General features: G+C 38.3%; 1 protein-coding gene across 5 annotated transcripts in view; it reads right to left on the reverse strand.

Annotated features, from left to right (window-relative positions):
* Positions 1-15,476, reverse strand: part of LOC124167527 (sodium/hydrogen exchanger 9B2-like) — a 391,566-nt gene that overhangs the window by 14,587 nt on the left and 361,503 nt on the right. For all 5 annotated transcript variants that reach the window (XR_006866705.1, XM_046545473.1, XM_046545472.1 and 2 more), the window contains 3 exons: positions 13,256-13,506; positions 2,017-2,200; positions 857-1,039 (listed from right to left, as the gene is read on the reverse strand). Coding sequence is in view for 4 of the 5 variants with exons in the window: in XM_046545473.1 (XP_046401429.1) it covers positions 857-1,039; positions 2,017-2,200; positions 13,256-13,506 (618 nt within the window). In the remaining variant the exon portion in view is untranslated. The remainder of the gene's footprint in view (positions 1-856; positions 1,040-2,016; positions 2,201-13,255; positions 13,507-15,476) is intronic.

The raw sequence follows: 15,476 nt of genomic DNA on the forward strand, positions 1-15,476 counted from the left end.
CCATATTGGAATTTTCAGGGTGCTTAAAGTAAATTAAGTCATCATTTGCCTCAAAATTTTACCCCAGCATTATCTTAGATGTAAACTTTTTGTACATGAGAACCTGAAAAACGTAGAAAAAGGTTTAATTTACAAAGTCTGAGAATTTCCAGAGAATAACATAAGTATGAAGGTGTGATATATCAACAAAAAAGACAAAAATATGCCTGATTTTTGCCACCGGTTACTTGGGGCAGCCGCTTAATTGGGGCAGATCTTGAAGAACAGAACCCAATAGAGGAATATCCCAGAGCATTCTCCACTTAATTGGGACAGAATACCGCTTTATTGGGCCATGAGTCGGCGACATAGACTCTATACTCGCGACGAAATTAAAATTTTTTGTTTTCAGAATACAATTTTTTTATATTTTCCTCCTTTGATTTACTCTTATTTTTCGCAAATGTTCCTATTCTTGCCTATTTTGAAAGCCCTTTTTGTTATAGTATCCGCAAGAGGATAGGACTTTTCTTTAATAGGACATAGTAAAAGACATTCATTCAGCGTCGCCCGTGGCTGTGAAAAATATTTTTAACAAAAATGTTATAATTCTTAAAAATGATAATAAATTCACTAAACTCACTGATTTATCAATCAAATTAATAGTTTAATAAACTTATGTTGCATTATTAACATTCTTTAGTCTTCTTTCTGCCATTTCAAAGTTTTTTATGCCCATATACAAGAGAGATCGCCTAATCGGGACAGCCGCTTAATTGGACAAAGTGCACAAGTATGCCCCAATTAACCAGAATCTACGGTATTAGGCAAAGAAGTTGATGGTAAAAGATTTTCTTTTCTCATCATTTAGACTTACCCTAGGAGAAATCCCCATATCCATGGGAGGCCAAGCAGGAAGTGTGTCATCAAGGCAATGATAGTGCATTCCACAGTCCACGGCACCAAACCCAACCGAAGCACAGTTGCGTAGAGTCGCTTCAATGCAGCAGGATCAAGATCCAGTCCAGCTCTTGTCAAGATCAAAACCAAGGCCACTTGCCTGGAAAGTATCAAGAGGAGGATGGATGAGTATCATCTTTACCATCGGACTAAGGAAAACTTGGTCAAGATTAGTAAAATATTGATAGACCATTCACATACTACTATTACATGGAAATTTGTGATCTAGCTATATCAAGTAAAATTAAGAATTAAGCCAAGTTTGATCTAATTACATCAGACCCATCTAAAATTTTGATCAAGAAATTAACTGGTTCAAATCCTGATCAGGGTCTGATCTGAAAACTAATCTGGTTTGGCTAAAATTAACTCTTACTTAATTGGTTAATAAATACAAAATTCTTAAATGGGATCTTATCTTTTGTTTTCTCTTGAACTTTACAGCAGGTATTTAGTAGAACTTTACAGTATAGTACATTTCATCTGAAAGCTATATAACATCGTAATTATGAAGTCTTACATAATGATATAGGTTTATTTCCAGTCAGTAAACCAGTCATGAATTTATTTTTGAAATGGTTTACAACTGCTCAACAGAGTTTCCTCATGCCATATTTGATTAGTTGGCTAGTGGCTCTTTTAAAATGAAATATCTAGCATATTTGACCCTCAAGAAACCTGTGAAATAAAACAAGCATAAACGAAGACATTGGCGCACGGATATATCGTCTTTTACGTTATTGTTGTAAAATTTGAGAACATTGAAATAAAAAAACTTATATATCAGTAAACGCATAAAAATGTTGTGATTATTGTCCAATTTAACATCATGAATAAAAAAACCGCTTAAAGATATCTAAAAAATTAACTATATAATGTTTATTTTTCTTGGTTGCTTCATTTTATTTAAACACCCTCCGCATTTTTCGACTGTACCCCTGGAAGAAGGATAGCACTAAAAGGGTTAATATTGTTCTTGGTCATTTAATTGCCTCTGAGATATCTTGTATGTCTCAGATAATTCATTTTCTCACATTTGACTTGTCAGTGGGAGGTCATGTATCAAACATTTCTTACCTTAGATTGCTCACGATTCCGACGTAAGTGCCTGTAATGTGCACTAGGCCAATGTTTTGAAATATAACCCCCACAAGGAGCATCCCCAATAATGAAGGCATATGTACAAGTGAAACTAGCCATCCTCCCAACTTGGCAGTGATGCAAAGTAGAGCCAGTGAGAATAGCTGCCCATTTGGAGGAGCTGAAAAAGAACATTGGTAGATAGATTAAAAAGGATCATTACCTGGCCATAGTAAACATATAAACTTTGGAAAGATATGGCATTATGTATCATTTATAGGTAATCTTCCTTAAATATTTTTTTCATCTCAAAAGATTCCATGCCTTAGCTTTAACAATATTACATCATTAGGTATCAATAGAGTGGTTTCCTATTATTTTTTTATTGCCTAAATTGAAAGATTATTATTCCTGGAGTACATATTTCATGCTTTTAAAATTTTAAATGACCAAATCTATTTTTCCCGATTAACTGAAAAGTGAAAGAAAATTTTCATGCAAGCGAAAACGCGATGGCTAATTATGAATGCTGGGAAAAGCCAGTGTGATGTCTGGCTGCTGCTGTGTGAGGCCACCTGGGTGCGAGGCTATGAACACCACTATGTCCGCATACAGTAGAAAAATGTCTAGAACCGGCCCTGAATGTGATGTAATTATTTGTTATGTTCAAAAATGAAATAGAATATCATTATCAAAGATGAGTTATCTTAGCTTTACATTATAAGCACCAAGGATGAGAGTCGCCGTGACAAAATATTTGGCTTAGTTTGAATTTTGATCCCGCACCTCCCAATTGCCGGTCAGGTAAGCATTACACTAATTATACGTTACACTGGTCAGCATACCTGACTGTTTGGCCTCTTATATAACTTTGCACCCATGTGACCAAGTACAAAGTCCCTTTTATCATGCAGTGCTTTAACTTTAGATTGGTCTTGGACCCCCCTGCTAATATTGATTCATAATCTCACATAATTTTTGCTCACTATTAGTGCAATTACAGGCAATAAAGAGCAAGAGAAAGGCAAATCTGGATGGTCAAAATTGCCCACTCGAAGGGGAGGAATATTCCTGAAGCTCCCTGACTGTAATCATCTCTTATCAGTGAGGTAATGAACTCATTAGGTCCCAACAATTGTTTAGAGTTGTCAATAGCAGTCCCCTCAGTGGTGAAAACTACAGGAGAGGGGTCTACGGGACCCTGCTGAAATGAGGACCTATGTATGCCACTGGATATATCTATTGATTGTATGCCAGAACTTTTGAAATCACAAATTTCAATCTGCCATGCCCACTTCATGTGTTCAATTTCCACGATGGATCCAGGGATAGGGAATCTCATCCCTTTCCTCATCACTCTGCACGTCCCTTTTCCGTCGATGAAACCATCGCTGATGCGGTCTTTCAGCCAATCTGAACGAGCGGCTGCAAACGGTGATTTTTAATGCCATGATTGGCTTTTAATTGAATGACACTAGTAAGTACGGAAAACGGTGGAATAAGCGACGGAAAAATGGACAGTGGGAATGACCGTGTGATTCAGAAAATGATGGGTCGAGAGATTACTATTTTGGTCCCTGAAAAACAGAAGTAAATATTGTGCAATGTAATATAAAAATCATTCTTCTCCTGCCGACATATTTTTTTGCCTTGCGTTAATTTTAGGTTTTAGAGATAACTTAGTTTTGCTAATTGTTCAACAAATACTAAGGTATTGAAAACGATATTTTGAGAGTATGCCTGTTTATATTCCTCCCTGGCGCCCGCATTACTTTCATACCCAGTGGCGAAACTAGGAATATGCTTTGGGGGGATAAGTGGGGGCTACCTCCCAGGTAACAGGTTTTTCAGGAAAAAATTTGAAAAATAAAGTGCGTGAAAATGCATTTTACATCATTTCAGTTATTCACAGCTTACAGATTCAGTTATTATACATCAAATCCAGGAAAGATTTTAAAATAATTTTTTGATTTTTCTGAGGCTTTTTAGGCCTTTGGGGGGGGGGGGATTTTCTGAGGCTTTTGCCCATAATATATCCCCTCCTCCCCCCCATATTTACGCACCCATGTTCATTCTCATTTATGTCCATCAATACCCTTCCTTCATCTTCTCACCGTCGTCAAGTCCCGACAAACGGCTGTCCCTTTATATACAGTGAGTCCTCGTACAACGTAACCCTGTTTAACGTCATTTCGCGATAACGTCACGAAAATTTTGAGATCGTCCACCATAGCGAAGCCAAAGAGCAAATGCGGGAAGATACAAAAATGGAGAAGCATTTACGTCACTGCTGCTATTGTCGCTGATGAAGACAGGAACTCGTATTTATGCCATAGTTTGGCATTCCCATCGTAAAAAATGCCCCAGATATGATACGCTAAAATTTTTTCGCGTAGGAATTGTGAGGTCTAGGAGCCGATATTCACTTTCTACATTGTTTCTTACGGGATATTATGTCTCGATTAACGTCATTTCGTTTATCGTCACATTTTTCAGGAACGGTAAGTGACGTTAAACGAGGACTCAATGTACTGCATCCATTATTTATTTAAAGGAAAGCTAGAGGTATTATTTTAGAAGGTCGGAAAGACTGATTGTGTGATTCAGGCTTAAGTTTAAATGAGTGCAGGGGGACTCAACAGTGATCGATGGAGAGGATGGAAGGACTCAGCAAGTAGATCGAGGAAAATAAACTTGCCGATAAGAAGCGGAGTCATATTTCAGGGGGAAGAGAAAAAGGTCTTTGTTGAAATGTTTTTTTTTCCTCTGGCGGCATTCGTTTTTCGGTATTTTCCGACCCAGTTGACGATGCCTCTCAAAACGAAGTGGTGAGGGCCAGGGGCGCAGCTAAGAATTAAGGCTAGGGGGGATTTTAGGCGCAACTAATACTTATGGGTGTGGGGAAATTGCATACCCGCCAGGGTAAGTGGGAGTTTGCGGGGGCCCTCCACCAGAAAAATTTTAAGATTAATGGATCAAAATGGTGAGTTTTTCGGCTTTCTGAGTGATATTTGATTAATACTAACACTATTCTATAAGTAATAATAATCCATTAAATAAAATGGATTAAACTAAAACATTTCTCTGATCTCTGGGGGGGGGGGGTTATCCCCCTAAAACCCCCCCTCGCTGCTCCACTGGTGAGGGCACTACGAACAAGGCTGCAAAGATCGGGAAAAATGACATCTTATTTTTAGCTGGAATAGCAACTGAGTATTTTTCGTCTTTTGATCGCATGAGTTCACGAATATTATGCTAAGTAACGGCACTTATATGAATCGCAAATTTACAGGGTAATCATGAAAGAATGGTGCTGTTTTGAACATGGTTAAAATGAAAACAGAAATACTTACTGTTTATGTTTTCTTATTTTTCGAATTTGTCGTCTCAGAGAATTTTTTTTTTTTTTAACCTTTCAGTAATTTTCTATACGTGCGCCTTTAGTCGCTCGACAAAAGAGAAACCTGGCGTCGAAATTAGCCTACTCCTAACGAACCCAGATAGCATGCTAAACAATTGCCGCACACTTGCCACAAGTTTGTCACGGCAAATTTGCAAGTTTGCAACAAGTTTGTCATGACAAGCCTGCAAACTTGCTGCAAACTTCAATCGAACCTCCTCGTAACGCTTTTTATAACTTGCAGCAAACTTGTCGCGTCAAAGATGCTGTAAACTTCTTGTGCCATACCTGCAGCATATTTGTGGTGTCCTACCTGCTGGGCCTTATTTTTAGTGCTTGTGGCATCATATGTTCAGTCGTCCATAACACCTTGTCCGGTAGTGCAAGGCGAATGATTTTTTTCTCAGTGGAATTTTTCACACAATTTGTGAATTGCGGGTGAATCTTGTAATCACCGTGACTAATCCCAGCATACTTAAACTTCGTCACGGTTTTCTACTGACCAAGGTTGATGGTAAAGTGTGTAAAGGTATTACGATAACCATGTTTACGCAGAATTACAACTAAGAGGTGGTAAACCACGGGGTACGAACAACACTGGAAATACGTAGAATTCATTGGGAAATTAGTACCTTCGTATTTTGAATTTCTCTACCTCTCTCTTGGATAGGGGCTTTTAAATTTTTTCTCCACATGGGTTGTAAATTAGACATTGAGAAATGAAAATGTTGCGGAGGAGAGAGGAAAACAAGTTCCTCTGAAAGGAATGCTAACATTTAAACGTCCTTGGGTGAAGTAGCTGCATTTAAAGAGATGTTGATGAACTGCTTGTCTCAGATGTTCAGACGCATCACTTAATAATGTTAATAAGTTAGTTATTATTTATATATGTTATATATATTCTAAATAAATAAATATTTTCAGTAAAGACCTTTTAAAGGAACGAATATAATTTACTGCTTCTAAATTTTTCTTGGTAACATTTTATAATTTTCGTTAACTAGTCACCCTAATTTAATGAGTATTAATGTAAGCGATTGGAAAGCTGATAAGCGATAGCGCCCATTTATTCTTCGATAAGTGGATCGGCCCATAAAGCAAAGAAGCATTTTCAAGATCGCCACCACTTCTCAATAAATATTTTAAGTATTTGAAAATATGCAGAATGAACTAAGAAAATCGCATTAGATATAAAAGAGAGAACTAAAGGAAACACAGTAAAGCAGTGCAAGATTATACATGCCTCTATATACATGTGACATTAGACTTACGAGTAAATAGAGCTTTCCAGGCCACTGTGCAGCGCCAACAGGAAAAGTTCAATAATATTCACGCTTGAAACTGTCGGAAATCGTGCCAAGAGTGGAAGGCCCTATTTTTGGTTGTTATACAACTTACGACTTCGAAATTTATTTTATCGTAAAAAAAGGATGAAAGTTTGAGGATACTGGAACAAATTCTTTACCATTTGTTTCCTATGTCGCAGTAATAAGAGGAGATCACAGATTATTTTTGTGGCCTCAGAGCTAATTACAATTAATATCACCAATTAACTAAGATTCAAACGAGGGATTTATTCGTGTCACCTACTTTACGCATTTATTCTCTAATGATCTAACGAATAAAAATATTTTTATATCAGAGAATATCTAGGATAGAATGTTGTCCACCAATATACTAACTCTGGTTCAATTTTTCTTTCGAAAGTCGTAAGTGCATGTGCATTTTCTGGTGCAATTGCATACATTGTATGTTTTATTGTTTCACTTGAAAAGTATTTTTAAATTAGTTCATAAATATTTTTATGGTAGAGAATATGTAGGATCGAATAAATTCCAATATTTTAACGAAGCGCAGCTTGTAATAATTTTGTCCCTACTTTTGTGGTTCACAGATATTAATGGCAACCGTATGGTTCTAATTTTTTCCCCCCGAAACCTTTTCACATCGACCACATCCCTGTTAGCGCGTCGAGCAGAACGTATAAACCAGCTCTGCAACGCACGACCAGCAAGTCTATGTGACCTAGCTCGTTAAGGGAATTAAAAAAAAAAGAAACAGAAACTCTTTGCCCGGCTTCGGCCCTCTTCCATATACACTTGGGGTCCTTTTGGCATGTTCGCAAAGACGGCAGGCGGGCTCTGGCCTCGTTTCCTAGGGCTCCCCCATTTTTTCACCCGGAGATGGCTCTTTTCCAGCGATTCCCTATTATGGACGACCTGTGTACCTCGGTTCGAACCGATACTGGGAAAAAGAGGGAGAAAAATGGCAAAAATGGAAGAAATAAAGGAGTCCTGAACGTTGGTGTCTTTTTGCCGAACCGCCTTATATCGGTTCTTTCTCGGATACCCCTCTGACGCGGAACGAAAAGTCGATTTCCTATCAAATGTCTATCCCTGCGACCACTCCAGTATCCCTTGTTTAATTTTGTCTCGGAATTATAGGTCTAAGTAAGAATGATATGCAAAATCGTTTGCCAACGTTTCGATATATTTTTTACATCTTGATCAGGGATTTAAAGTGTGCTAAGGGTCCTCATGGATTATTGCTTAAATTTTCCATTTCTGATATTTCAATAGATGCGTTCCTAGTTGACGTTTTTACACAGCTTACTTTCTCTGATCCTTTATCTTCTATTTCTTTCTTGTTGAATTAGATGATGATGGTGATGATATTTATAAGTGATGATTTATTTCCCCCTGGATTGGTTAGATAAATTGATTTCTTTTTTCCTTTTCTTGACCTATATTATTTAGGTAATGTTGCATAAACGTTTGATTGTATAGTTTCATTTCAAGCGAGTCTCAAGCCTGTTCATGGAAAAATTTAGATCCAAATTGGGCACCAAAAGAAAACAGCTTTGCGGTTTTGGGGTGTTAAAATCGGAACTATTGAGAAGTGGTTTTTGCCATAGTTTCTTCATTGATGAATTTTTAAATAATTAAAAATTTCAATATTTTTATAGCAATTTTACAAACTTTAACAATAGAAATAACTGAAAAAATGTTTTTATCTTCGTCTTTGATTAGTTAATGAAAAATTATAATTTTTAAGAATATTTTTTATCGCGGTTTTTTAATTTTTAACGGCATAAATCACTAAGAATGTTTTAAATATCGCAGAAGGAAATTGCTGATGATATATTATGTCACGTGATTAGTTAAACAAAAAAAAAACGAAAGTGAATAATTTTTGACCGTCCCTTAGTCCACGGGGTAATCAGAAAAAGGTTGGATTTTCAAGGGTTAATAGAAACATTTGCGTATCGCGGACGCCATCATTCGTTCTTCCGTAGAACTAACTCCAAATTGCAGCACACTGTACTAGAAATGGAGCTGAGTGGTTGCTTAGATGTCTCGGTGTCTTTTTCGGGAGTTTAACCCTCCATTTCTTATTACATGCTTGTTATTTTTCATCCAAGATATCCTATTCCATGACTCATATTTTGAATAAAAAAGCGGTTAAAAAGCGAAAAAAAAAACTTTTGAAATTAACAAAATAACTGAGGCTAGTAGAGGCTAACACCTATTACAATGAGCCTCGGTATTATTGCCAATTTCTCATCATCGGCTGTAGAGGAAAATAATTGAGAATATTTTAGAATTAAATTAAATTCCATTTTATGACGACCTTCCAAGATATACTATACCATGTAGGTATTCGCTCGTCCCGCACTTTTATGTATTTGGATTGTCATTTCTCCTCATCTCTCCGATGTGAGAGTTCTTGCCATGGGGCAGAGGGAACACATCCCTGAATACTTTGATAATAAAAAGAAATATCTTTGTACATAAAATGCAGGGCAACCGTCAAATGCTTCCTTACGTACATTTTTTTAATAGCTTAGACGGGTTTTTATTGCCTTTTGTACGAAAAACAGGCACTTTTCACTAAATGTACCCGGTTTGATGTTGGTCTCGATTTAAAAATGATTTCCTCTCCAAAGTTATCTTTTAAGGATATTAAATAACAGTTTTTTTTAAACTATGGAATGGGTTGGTTTTGGCTATATCGTCCTTCTAGACGATCGTTTACGTCCCTCATGAATTACGATTGTCAATTATCGAAACCTACCGCATGCTCAAAACGGCTATTATGAGTCCATTAGAGTCATTGATGTAAATTACATTACTCCATTTAGATAGTGTTTCCGCTGAAGTAAGCACTTCTCTGAGCATACTTAGGCGAAGTATTGGAGGAGCATAAATGCATGCAAAACTTAGACCATAAACCTTAAAAAAGCCGATCCTACCCTCCAGAAACTTAAAATGTCTCTCCCGGTAAATACTCACTCGCAAGAAATTATGTGTACCTATCTATTTTAGTGTTTTCTTAATATTTTTCGAAGCAGCCAGTAACCTTATCTTTGCGGGATGTGGGTCTTAATTATAGATCTCTGTAATAAAATACCCGTAGCCCATTAGTTTAGTTGGAAACGGTAAAACTTTTAGATTAGCCCTTGATACACAGTTTTCCACTCAGGTCGTTATATTAAATCCTGGATGGGAGATACCGTAGCTTGAAAGAGATATACTGGGGAAACAAGTGGTGTTCCATATTTGGAATCTATCCCAGAACGACTTCCCGTTTAATAACAAATGGTGAAGCATTACGAGTTGCGATAATGGGATAATATAAACTAAGACATCCATTTGGGTCATTTTCCATGCCCGATCGATGTTATTACTCTGCGTTTTGATAGTTAAACGAATGATGCACCTGCGCCTATGATTGTGTCGGGATTGAGTCCTCCGTTTTTCGGTTTTACTTTTTGCGTTTTATATTGTTTGGGTTAATCATTCGCCTTCGTTTGTATTACTGTGTTGTCGATTGCACCGGAACTGTTTTTTAATCTAATTTCTGAGTTTTCTGTAGTCTTCATTATCTACTCATTCAAATAAAATAGTTTATCGTATCGCATCGATGGTCATACCACGTGAAAGAAATCTGAGTATGTATCTCATAAACGAATGATTTATCGGAAAATATGACAGGAAGAAGTGTATGAGCCCTTAATTCAATAGTTTAAGATTCTCTGGTTATTCCCCTGTGAGTGTATAACGAGCATAAATGGTTAGTAATTAATGAAGCAATTTTTTTTCTTTTTGACATTTTCTAACATAGGACTCGAAAGAAATTCTTTTGCTCCATCAATTCTGGTAGGTATTATTTAAAACGCAGAGTAGACGGAGAAGAGGAGGAACGAAGAAGTGCTAGGTATGGTGGGTGAGGAGCAGAAAATTCGAAAGAAAGTTGGAGGAAATGATAGGAGGTTTGGAGGTTCTTTTTTTGTTGTTCCCACGGACATAATGTTTTTTTAAAGTTCTTCTATTATACTTATTCCACTTTCTATCAGAGCTAGAGGATTTACCCAAATATGAAGTAGCAATAATGATACACCATACATCTAATTCCAATGTAATTGTCCCTCTTAAAATTGCATTGCATTTTTATGCGCAAACATTTGACTATAGGATCTTAGTAATTGATCTTCCAAGTCAAATCACATCCTAATTGCATAGGCTGAGGAAAAATTTCAAAGTAACGTGATCAATCCTTTAAACGGAGCAAAATTCTCAAGATTCTTCTCAAGGTAGCCAGATGCGCAGTTTCTTTCTTTATTGCGGAAGACGGTATCATTATTCCATTCCGTTCCTCAGTGATCAACCATTGAAGCCGTTGTACTAACTTCAGCATCAATCGATTAATTTTATCGATGAAAGCTCGATGTAAAATATATCCCAATCAATCGCCAGAGAGAGATTCTTTTCACATCATCGTCAAACATTCATCGTCGCGGTTCTGACATTCTTGAAAGCCGATTAAAAAGCGACATAAGCGGCAAAGTAAGACAAGAGCTATAGGATTATGTTGAAATAAACACTTGTAATTTTTCACGATTATAAAATTTATTTTATTTTTTAATTATAAAGGTTTCTATGATACTTCAACACCTCGAGAATGAAATATTAAATCGAAACCTATGAAATCTATAGATTCGGCTTCAAATTTGTGAAAAATCATGATGAATGACAATAAACACACCTTGGCAAGACTCGCGAATGACGCCTTAGCGTCGAAACGCGTCGTACCAGCAGTAAATTCAGTGAAAATTCATCAAAATCTATGCCGGAATAAATTTTATAATCTTTGGAAATAGCAAGTGTTTATTTCAATATGGAAAAATTCCACTCCATCACGCTTGGATCTTCGGATTTTACACAATAGGATTGAATGGGGACTCCTATGAGTCGTATGCCTCGTTTAGATTACGATTATTCCAGCGATCGTTGGGGCTATCTTGCATTCACACAACGATGGTTAAAACCTATGCTGCCCTCCAGTGCTGAGATCTAAAGTGAACGAGAAACTGACGGTTAGCAAAGCTGTTGAGGTATGGAGGGTTAAGATATTACCGTGTTCAACGTGTATTTAACGTATAATTTTTCATACGCCCATATTCTTCCTTGCTTGGACAAATCCATGAAAAAAATACAGCGATGGGTGATTCAAATACTTTACGTCCTTCTCTTGTCGCTTCCTGTTCCCGTTTCGCAGCGCCTAACCATCTTAATTTGACAACGTTAGGAACTACGTGAACTATTGTCCGGACATGCATTCATGCCTCGTTCAAATTACGATTGTTCCAGCAATCGTTGGAACTATCGTGCATTCACACGACGATGGTTAAAACCTGTGCTGCCCTCTAGTGCTGACATCTAAAGTGAACGAGAAACCGACGGTTAGCAAAGCTGTTGAGGAATGCAGGGTCAGGATATTACAGTGTTCAACATGTATTTACCGAATAATTTTTCTATATTCTTCCTTTCCTATTCTTCCTTTCTAAGACAAATCCATGAAAAAAAAGAGCGAAGAACTTCATGAACTTTTCGTCTTTCTCCTGTCGCTTCCTTTTCCGGTCTCCCAGCGCTTAACCAACGTAAAGTCACAACGTTCGGAACTACGTGAACTATTGTCAGGAAATGCATTCTCACAATACATCTACATCTACATAATACCCCGCAAGCCGCCTAAAAGGCGTGTGGCAGGGGGTGTTAGGACACCAGCCGTTTACAGCTATTAAAAAAAAATAGGGTAGTTTCCTTCGTCAAAGAAACCGAAAGGCATTGATTGACATTCGTTAACCACCATTAGTGAATTCATAAAAAAAATTATTTGGTTTTAGAAATCCCAGTTTATACGAATCGCAATCGTCAATTTTAACCTCATTTGAAAAAGGCCAGATTGGCGACCATGCGATGCCACTCCACGTGACGTCACAGGGACCTAGTTTCTATACGAGTAGATAGGAGTTTTACAACGTCTGAGATTACCAACTGCGCCATGCATGAGGCACAGAGCTCAGGGAAACATGTCTTAATAATCACCTATTAAAACTGGCTAAGGTCGGAAAGTTTCATTCGTTTGATAAGGTATAATAATCCTTATTTAAGCCAAGCGCTACCTGCTAGCAGGATACTCTGCTACCTGCAAGCAGGATACTCTGCTACCTGCTAGCATCCTGCGTCGTATCAGCGCTCAGAGCCTCGCCCCAAGGTCACCTCACTTGCGGCAGCGGAAACCAGAACGACGTCACACGGGGTTTTCCCAGCATTCATACTTAGCCGTCGCGTTTTCTCGCGCTTGAAAAATATTTCACTTTTCATCTATCCGCGAAAAATAGATATCGTCATTTAAAAATCTAAATGCGTGAAATACGTACTTCAGGAGTAATAATCTTTCGATTTAGGCAATAAAAAAATAATAGGAAACAACCCTATTAGTTCGGCCAGCTATCGTTAGGACGATCGCTGGGACAATCGTAATCGTACTTACCGGCCGGCTCGCCCAGCATGAGGTAGACGACGCCCCATGACAGTATGATGACGAGCAGCAGGGAGAAGAGACGCGCGACCCGCTGGAACTTGGGGCAGAGGCGGTGCTCGAAGAGGGGGCCCGGCCAGGGGCAAGGCCATCCCTTGCGGGGGCCCTCGTCCGTCTCCGTCTCGCCCCCGCCGCCCCCTCCCCCGCCCCCCTCCGAGTCACCCACGTTGTAGCACTGGCTGCAGAACAGAAGCACCCAAGACCTGCAAGCATAGAAGCAGAAGAGAGAGGGTTTATTTAGTGGTTCTCAAAGAAATCATGCTATTGTTTTCTTTTAAATTCTATTAAGTACAGTGCGAACTCGGTAACCTGGCCCATATTATTATTGTCATAGTCATTAAATTGTTACAAGTAGGCCATTGGTCTGGTGGGAACATGAACGTGCGATGCAAAAAAATTGAAAACATCATAACGAAAGCCTTGGTCCCTAACTCTTCAACCGCTTTTTAAAAATATACGCAGCCGTAACATAGCAGGATTATTGGATACGTACAGGAATCTATAGCAATGTACACAAAGCTTTATTATGTACCTATAATTTTCCAATAATATACAAATAGTGAAGCTATCTCTCCTCACTGCTTAGGGTGAAGGTAGATATCCTAATAAATAAAAATGGTTATGGTCGATAAAGGCAAAAAAAAACCCTGGACACCACCGTGGCTCTGCAAAAACGTTTCTTTTTATGATTCAGTGGCTCACGTAACTAAAACTTTATGCAAAATTCTGAAATGACGAACACCTACGTACATAATAATGAAAAAAATTGCATTGGAAAATATTTTACTTAAAACTGACGAAATTATATCAGCCTAAGGGAGGTCAAAACTTTATAGGGCAATATAGGTTGTAAATAATGGAGCAGTCCCACCCATGGGCGTAAAGGAAAATCAGGACTGGATTGATACGAAAGTTTTCACCAAATTTTCTTTAAACCTACGAAAAATGATATTAGTTTTAGACATATAACTGATATATTTTTTTCAAGCAAATAATATTAAACACTAATAAAGCGCTGTTATAGTTTTCTTACAATTTTGGTTTCATTCACCTTTTACATGCTTAAATGATACAACTTGAACAATCACGGCTTGTCCCCCACTTTTTGATCCTGGGTACGTCCTTGGTTCCACCTCATCGATGGATTTTTACAACGAGTATAAGACGTCGCACCGCGACGAAACCTGTTGTCAAAAATCACTTTAAAACTGTAGTTTTTTCCATTTCAACATTAAAAAACTTCAATAGGCCACGCCAAAAATTGCTGATTTTACTATGGGAAGTACTAATTTGCAAATATCCCGTTTACCGAGTATTAACGGGCCCAGCAATGCTGCACTACGGATTCCTTCACCGCATCACTTCAATCTCCCGATCGCGCTTCTCGCCTGTCGCTTCAATTAGAACAAGACACCTTCCCCGTGAGCCCGTATCGCCCAATTCCATCGCAATCTCTCTGGCAAGAGACTCGCTCCGTCCACACTATCATTCATCAGGGCTGCCGGCTCGCCTTGGCTCGCAACGGGAGCAGGCGCCGGACGATTTGCTTTTGTTCCTAGAGGCGGTATTTAACGCGCTTCTTTGCCCGTATCTCCGTGCAAAGTGTTCTAGACAGAGGCGAGTTTGTCTGCTTCCAACATCTGCTGTCGACGGAATATCGCGGAGATGACAAGGCGTTGAAGCGCGTGAAATGCGATAGGGGATGGACTGTTTACACAGGGTGAATCGTCGACCTCCAGAACCTTGGAAGCAGCATGATTATTACAATAGAGGATTCTATAGTGGGCCGCTGAATTTGCGGTCACCCACAGCACATTCAAATTAGGTTTACAAAAGTCGCCATACGCGTCGATGGCAGGCAAAGCGATCCGGATTCTGTCGAGAAATAATTTTTAATTAAATTTTCAAGCTATAACTAGGTAACCCCTGCGAAAATTTCGCACTTTCACGCTTTCAGGGAATAAGTATGCTAAGGAAACGGTGCAATTGGGTTTTAAAAAGTGAAGGTGTATCACAAAGTACTTTCTTTATACTTATTTTCTTGCAAAAATATACTAAACACATCTATAAAATACACAAGAGAGAATACCAGAGAGAGGGTACCAAAATACACAAGAGAGAGGGTACCAGTAGGAACAATCATGACGTCTGTTACTGAATAACGGCACTCAAT

This window comes from Ischnura elegans, chromosome 11 (genome assembly GCF_921293095.1).
Source record: "Ischnura elegans chromosome 11, ioIscEleg1.1, whole genome shotgun sequence".
In the NCBI taxonomy this organism is placed as follows: domain Eukaryota; kingdom Metazoa; phylum Arthropoda; class Insecta; order Odonata; family Coenagrionidae; genus Ischnura; species Ischnura elegans.